The 7,690-nt window shown below is 43.3% G+C and overlaps 1 protein-coding gene across 1 annotated transcript in view; it reads left to right on the top strand.

Annotated features, from left to right (window-relative positions):
- Positions 1 to 10: 10 nt before the first annotated feature.
- ORC2 (origin recognition complex, subunit 2) overlaps positions 11 to 7,690 on the top strand; it is a gene marked incomplete at its 3' end in the record, with an annotated part of 10,843 nt that continues 3,163 nt past the window's right edge. Inside the window, exons 1-8 of the mRNA XM_010195064.1 lie at positions 11 to 108; positions 1,090 to 1,233; positions 1,527 to 1,613; positions 2,918 to 3,007; positions 3,784 to 3,815; positions 5,097 to 5,154; positions 6,076 to 6,263; positions 6,880 to 6,978. Coding sequence (XP_010193366.1) covers positions 18 to 108; positions 1,090 to 1,233; positions 1,527 to 1,613; positions 2,918 to 3,007; positions 3,784 to 3,815; positions 5,097 to 5,154; positions 6,076 to 6,263; positions 6,880 to 6,978 — 789 coding nt within the window. The remainder of the gene's footprint in view (positions 109 to 1,089; positions 1,234 to 1,526; positions 1,614 to 2,917; positions 3,008 to 3,783; positions 3,816 to 5,096; positions 5,155 to 6,075; positions 6,264 to 6,879; positions 6,979 to 7,690) is intronic.

Raw genomic sequence — 7,690 nt, 5'->3', positions numbered from 1 at the left:
CCTGCAGCGTGCCCGCCATGAGCCAGCCGGTGGGAAAGGGCAGCAGCGCCCTGGAGGTGAAGTTCGTGCCCGACGAGGATGTCCTGAAGCACATTGCTGACAGCGCAGGTATAGCCGGCTCAGCGCCGCCCGCTGCTCCCAGGGCGCTGGGAGAAGGGTCCGAGCAGCCGCGGCGCTCCCCGGAAAGGGAGCCCTTTTCCAATACGTGGGGCGGCTGAGCGCCTTGGCCGGGCTGCAGTCGGGACGAGGCCTTCATCATCATTTTCCTCCGACTGCCTCTTCCGCGGTTTATCTCTGTCCCCGCCCATGGAAAGGGGCTGCTGTGGCACCGTGGCAAGTGCCCTCAGCTGAAAGTGGTGTGGGTGCGGGCTGTCGGCACTAGCTTCCCGAACTGCAACTGTGTGTAGCGGCCTGGGAGAGGGGGCATAAATAGCCTAGCTAACTCTCCAGCCTCTGATGTGATTAAGCACACACAGAATCAAATCAGAACGAAGTTCGAGGTGGTTGCTACAGGAGTCTTTTGCTGCTGTTGTGACTACTTTGAAGGTTTGGAACCTCTGTAGTGTTGCTTAAAACTTGCCTGTACAAGGCACAGAGCACCCTGATCTGACTTAGCTATTGGTCCTGCTTTGAGAAGAAAGTCAGATAGTCTCCAGAAGTCTCTCAGCCTAAATTCTCCCATGAGTGTACTGGCAGCCTGTAGGCCAGGTCCTTTCCTCTTGCTCCCCTTTGCTAGTGAAGATAGGGGATGGCCAAATACCATCCCCTTTGCATGCAATTTGATACTTCAGTGTGCGAGTCACTGTCTCATTTCTCCCAAACTGTGGAAGTTAGTGTCTGCTGAAATGGGGATCTGGTCTTCATAGACTGCATGGACCAGCTTTTGTGGTAAAGGAGTAATGGCAAGGTCTGACAGGGTCAGCTGACCACCAGGGCACAAACCAGCTATTTTAGCAGGACATCTTTTCAGCATTGTATTTGTTTAGTACTTTGCACAACAGGAACCTGGTTTCTAAATGGAGTAGCTACATACTACTGCAATAGAAAGAATGAAATAGCAAGAGGTTAAAGCTTTTCTTGCAATCCTAGGTAATAAAGTACGGGAGGACAAGGCTCTGCTGACAGTTAATATGAAGAGATTTGTGAAGAAGCTTGAGAATATTTCAGACAATGAAGCTCAAGACATCCTAGAAGAGAAGAACTATGTTTCTGTTCTTGGAATATGTGCCCAAGGTATTAGCAGGGGAGAGCCTAATGCAGCTGTGACTTCAGGAGATTCTTGCAGTATCAAGGTTGTACAATTTTGTCAAAATTGCTTTTGAGGGTTGACCAGCTCTGGCTGTGCTTGTGATAACAAGTAGAGAAGAGGATAATTATTTTAGAATTTCATTATTATATTTATTTCATAACTCCTGCATTATGAAGAGTCCCTTGAGCCAAATAGTCAAATATTGCATTCCATCTTCCTTGGGTTGAAAATATACCAGTGCTTTTTAAATAGCTACAAGTAACATTTCTTTTCACAGAGTCAATGGAAAATGGCTCAAGTGTAACTGGTGGTGAAGTTTACTCATTCCAGACTCCCAAACGCTCCAGCAAAATGGCAGAGCTGGGTATGTTTTGCTCTTTCTTCTTTCATTCTTGCTCTTGCTATGTTTTTGATTTTGGGGTTTTTTTTCTGAGTACTCTGTTAATGTGACTTGTCACTTCTGTTTATTCAAAAAATATGTTTGCAGTATCTCAATAGCTTTTATTTGGCTCTGAATCAGTCTTCCTCAGAAAAGCACAGGGCTAGGACAAAGCAAAGGCATGGTGGGGATAGGAAATACAGCTAATAAATAAACATAAAAAAGTAGAAGTTTCTTAATTTTGGGGGAAAGTCTGTGTGTAAACACCAAAGGATGGCAGTTTTATTTGTGTAACTTAGAAGGATATTAGAATAACTCGTTATGTAGCAAAGAGTAAAAAAACAAAGAGGCAGTATTAGCTTTGTGCGTCAGAGGATTTCTCTTACTCAGAGCGTCTGAGCATGCTTGCTAGGCTAACTGTGGACTTAGGAGGAGCAAGGAGAAGGTGGCGGTTCTGGAGAGGGTGAGCTGTTCTGGTTCAAATAAGATGCTTGAGCCCTGCTTCCACTACTTTTCTTCTTACTCGAAGAGTCTTTGTGTGCCCAGCACCATCTGAACTTCATTGGTTTTTAGCTGTCACAGCTACTGATATATCCTACAAAGAATGATCCAAGGGAGAGGGTTCATCCTTCTGTGTCACTATACTGAAGGTTTCTGTGCCTCTTAACTTCTCCTCTGGGCTTCTGCTGTATCTTGGGAATGTGTGTTTTTCTTACACCTCCTTCTGCAGCTCCCTCCTGGAGCCATGACTCAGTTTGAAGACTGAGGCAAGTCATACAATGGAAGGCTGGTTTTCTTGAGGGACTGTGAGCAGGATAAGGGACCTTCCGTACTCAAATCAGTAATTCAACTTCAGTTTGTGCCGATAAGTAGTAGAAATAGGTAAATAGGACAAAAGAACCCACTTCTTGTGGAACTGATGTGTTTGCTGTATCTGCTGCTCTGCTATGTCCAGTTAAGCACTTCTAAAAGACTAAGTGAGTATGACCAAACATTGCTCTGATTCAAAGATGTGGTCTCCCCGGGAACAAAGCATGCTGTGCCGTTGCCTCAGCTTTACTTGTAAAGTGAATTAACTGAAAAGTTCAGTCTTTGAAAATCTGTGTTATGGACTACGTTCACCATTAGTGTTACGAAAAAATTGAAGTATCCAGTGCACTTTCTGAAATATCTAGGAAGTTAGTACTTAGAGAGTGTTTCAGGCATATGACTCCATGGCTGACTATCCAGAGCTGGGAGTTTTGTACCCGACATATGAAAATTCTTCCTTTTCCCCCTGTTTCCTACAGCCTCTGAATTAGCCCAGACACCAGGACAGAGTGTTGCACCTGATTACTCCAAGTGCCCTGAGAAGACAGCCAAAACCCCTCAAAGCAGCAGTAAGTCCTGTGATGCTTTGAGGATGTGAAGCTGAGTGAATGGGCATTATGTTTCTATTTGGGTGGTGGAGTGGATACTTGAGTGTCAGCTTCTGTCCTGCTCAAGTATTCTAGTCAGCTTAACATTGTAGACTGAACTGCTTGGTATGCATGGCCTCTGGTTCACCTGGGTATCAGATCTTTTATCCTATCCTGCTTGCTGTAGAGAAAAAAGGAACTTCTCTCCCAACCATTGCTGTGACACTTTATGATTTCCTCTCTGTTCAACAGAAATGCTTGCACTTGAGATAGTGATGAGCTGAGCTGATGTGTTGAGCACCAAATGGGTAGAATTGTGTGAGTGTTCCTGTGTAGATTCACACATTGTAATATAATATTCAAGCACCCAATGCTGTATGGAGAATTACAGGGGGGAGAAGTCAGTGCGGGTCAACACCAGCAAGAGCACGTTAATTTGTGCTCCAAAATGGAGTCTGATGTGCTCAGGGAGAGGACATTAGCTCATTTTTCAGCCTCTCCCTTCCTGCTGATGGCCTTCCAAAGCTGTGACAAGAATTAAAAGCTGCCTTCTATGGTAATAACATTGGCTGTCTTTGTTCTATCCTTGCCCACCTGTGAGGAACCAGAGGCTTCCTTCATAGGGTTAACCACCTAGGGAGGTGATATTTTGGTGCAGTGTACCTTTGAATAGCAAATGCCTGTTTTTCTGGTTGACCGTCTTGTGCCACTGTTGCAATTATGCCCTACTCTGAACGATACTGTTTCTTGCTTTGCAGAACGTTCAAGTTCAAAAAAAGCACAGCAGAGGGTAAGTGATGGCTCTACCTTGCTTGTTCATTTTTTCTTTTGAGTGGGGTTTTTTGTAGTTTTGGTTTGTTTGTTTTTTTTAACTTCTTAAAACTTGAACTGACCAATTACTGCAGTTCTGGAAAGGAAGGAAAGGAAGGACCTTGAAAACCCTCATCCACAATACAGATGTCTCTTGATCCAACTGGGCAGGAGTAACTCAAGTGAGAACAGAACTACCATTAATCAGGAGGATAGAATTTAGAGTCAGTGGGGAAATAGTGTGTTTGACAGCTTAATTAGCATGGGTGGAGACTTATTTACTGGCATCACACAAATGAGGATGTTAGACAGTCCCTTAATATGCAGTTAAACTTACAGCTTTCCAGTTTCTCATCAAACGAAGAAACAGCCTTAATTGTAAGGAGTGCTGTTAGAACAGGAATTCAAGAACTGCTGTGCTGTTCAGTTTCTTATGTTAGCATTGGTTTATAAAAAAATAAATTGTGACAATGGCAGGGATGTAAGTTGATCTCATCTTTTGTGACGCTACAGAGAGATACAGTCCAGAGCTGCCAGTTGCGGTGGTTATAAAGAAAGTGCTGTGAAACAGTTAGCTTTCTATAATGGTACAGCATCACACTAGCAATGGGTGCGCATTTTCCGGTATGAGGTTCCAGGATGAGATGCCTGTAGGAGATGCTGTTTAGGGATGCCATGTTCATTCCTTGATGATTTCACATCCACTTTGGCAGGATTAACAAAAGTGTTTCCTAAGTATTGCATACTTGATCTGGTGTCCGAGTCAGGCGTGTGCTTTACACATAGGTAAGGAAGACGTGCCACTGCAACGTGATGAGCCCAGGCAGCTTGGGTTCCCTTTGCTGTACTACTTCTGGGCTTAGTATTCTAAGTGGTCTTCTGTCATTCTGATAGTTGTTTTCATAGTGGACTTCCAAATTACTTGAGTAAACAGTGTGGTGTGGAAGATGACTGCTTTGGGGAGCTGAAGCATTTCCAGTTTGTCATTTATTTCAGTTTGACTCTTCCTGAGGGGGAAGGATTTCCATCTAGGGACACTAGTTGAAAGAATTAAACCCCTTTTGGAACCTGATCCTGCCCTGCTCTAGCTCTGAATGGCAAAACAAGAACTCTCCATAGTTATTGCCTCTGCTTTCCCAGTTTCTTGTGGATTGAAATAGCTTGGAAATGTAACCTGATTCTACTCTTTGCTTGGCAGAGGGCTGTTTTGAGAAGGGATATGTTTCTTCTTCTAATGCATGTTTTTTCTTTGCTGTTACAGAGTGAAAAGAAGGAATTTGTGTCTACCACACCTTACAGACTCAGAAAGAGGCTAGCAGGTAAAGATCAACCTTTGCAGTTGGTTCCACAGTCAGTGAGACACTGTGTTCAGAGGTGGACTGGTGGTTTCAGAGGTTTGTGTGTTCAGAGGTTTCTCCCAGTGGACTTCTGTATGTAGTAGCAGTCTGACTGGAGCAATCTGATTCATCCTGCTGACAGTGAATGTCCTTAAGAAAGTCTGTGTAGACCTTTTCCCCACAACAGATTGCTGCTTAGGAAAGGAGTGGAAGGGTTAGAAGCACCAGCTTGCTGAACTTGAGTAACATAATCAAAAAAGACAAAACTCTCAGTAATCTAACCAATGCTGACACTTAAGTCTGGCATAATTGTTTGAAAGAAGTCATAAAACTTTTTGATGATGGCGGGGACGTTCATGGTAAAGTATTTCCAGTAACTGGTTGGCTGTATGTGCTCAGAATGAATGCAGAGGAGAGTTTAGTGCATGGTGTTTCATGTTCTGTTTCTTCTGTGTTCAGACCCCAAGACTGAGCCACATACTGTCTGCTCTCTTCAATCAACATTAGTAACAGGTGTTTTACCAAACCTTTTTTGCAGAGTGTGACCCAGAAGATACTCAGCTTGCACAATTGACATTTGGGAAAACTGACATAGAGATGCCCAGAGAAATAGGGAATTGCATTGTCCATTTTTAGTTACTTTTTATTGTAGGATTATGTTTCTTAGTTGGTGTCAAGGAGAAAGCTTTACAAAACAATAATTTGTCAGCCTAGAACTGGGAAAGAAATGGCCCTGTGTATCTGCAGTCCTCTTAAGCATTGATTTTACTTTTCTGTGAAATATATTTAGGAATCATATGCTTGAAGAACATCTAGAGAATGTATGTGAGAAGGTGAGATGGTGCAAAATGTGCTCAGTGTACGAATTCATTGCTAGCTTCTAACCTCAAATTTATCCTCCAGCTCCAGATCCTGATTTAGAAAGTGAGAGTGAATATTCTGCTTCCTGCTCAGAGGATGAGCGTGAGGAAGACCAGAAAGAAGTCAGCACTGTTTTATCAGGTCAAAAGACCCCAGCAAAAACTAAGGCTGCATCTATTCTGCCTCCTCCCAGAAACACCTTAGCAAAAAAAAATAAGGACGACAAGATGGTGAGTGTACAGAAAATATACCCCTGAGCTGGCAAGCGTGAAGGGATGTTTAGTGACAATAAGCTGTCAGTGACCACACCTAACTATAGGGAAGAACAGCTAGACTCATTTCAAATCAAACCAGCTGAGTTGGCTTTTGCTGTACTTCTAAGCAATCCCTGTTGGACAGGCATCATATGAGGCTGTGGGCTAGTTCAGTTTGTATCCTCAGCAGCTCCAGAAGGAGAAGTTCTAAGATGTCCGTGAAGCACGAGGTCTTGTACTAAGAAAGGGTGAAGAAATTGCCTCCTATAACACCTAAAGAAACACACATTACTTTCTTACTTGGTGTTCAGCCTCATTGTCTGGTTTCTTTCCAGCACCGGGGATCCTCACACACGTTTAGAATTATTGCTATGTTCTGCTCTCTCAGAATCTCTTTTCTGTCTTCAGGAAAGAACCATCTGACTAGGTTAGCTTTGGCAGAATGCTACTGTAGAAGCCATTTTGCAAGTGTCTTCTGGCTTTCTATTCATCCTTGCTCATACTGGCCATCTTCAGACGTGTTTGTGGGCGCAAAGAGAGAGGGGTAACTTGATAGCAGGAGGAGTGTGGCTGATTTGCTGTCTCTTTTTAGAGCAACCTGGTGGAGGAATACTTTGAAGCTCACAGTAGTTCCAAAGTGCTCACTTCAGACCGAACACTGCAGAAGTTGCGGAAAAGAAGATTGAACCAGGTACACGTCATAGTGAATCACACAATTCTCAGAGTTTTTTATTGCTCTGATGAAGACTTCCCTCATCAAAATTTTGTGGTGTCACTATTTTCACTTTGTTTCTGCTAATGACGTACTTGGTGGTAATATTGATTTAGGTAGCATTCTATCCTACTGCTATGCTGAGCAGTGACAGTGCCCAGTTGTTTGAACCTGAGATAGCAGGGAAAATGCAGGGAGAAGGTGCTATCAGGTGAGCAGACAGCTGAAAGTCGCAGTTACCAGAAGGAGTTAAAGTTTGCTTTTAGGGAGCAGAAAAGGGAAAAATTATCACCAAAACAGCATTTTTTGTCAATGAAATGCTTAGAGGAATTACAAGCTGTCTTGACTATTTATGTGTAAAGAAAATGGAAAGAGCTCTTTTCATTTGAGCATTACTAGGCCAAGCCACATGCAGGACTGGGACAGCTCGAAATGTTACCTGGTTTGTGAAATGTACTTTGTCCCCTTCCAGTTCCTAGGAGACAGGAACGGTCTAATTGTGGTCACTGAATTACTGTATTTTTTTCTATATGCCACTTCTCAAGACAGTTCAAAGCAAGCAGTTACACCCTAGAGAGACAGATACACAAGGACAGGTGCCAGCGAATTGTGTAAAATACTTGGAGCTCTCATGTCTATGCCTGCTTTTTATACCCATCTGTGTTTTAAAAGATCGCATATACACACATTG

The sequence above is a fragment of the Mesitornis unicolor genome, unplaced genomic scaffold, assembly GCF_000695765.1.
Source record: "Mesitornis unicolor isolate BGI_N332 unplaced genomic scaffold, ASM69576v1 scaffold51831, whole genome shotgun sequence".
NCBI classification, from domain to species: domain Eukaryota; kingdom Metazoa; phylum Chordata; class Aves; order Mesitornithiformes; family Mesitornithidae; genus Mesitornis; species Mesitornis unicolor.
This window is presented reverse-complemented; position numbering and strand designations above follow the sequence as displayed.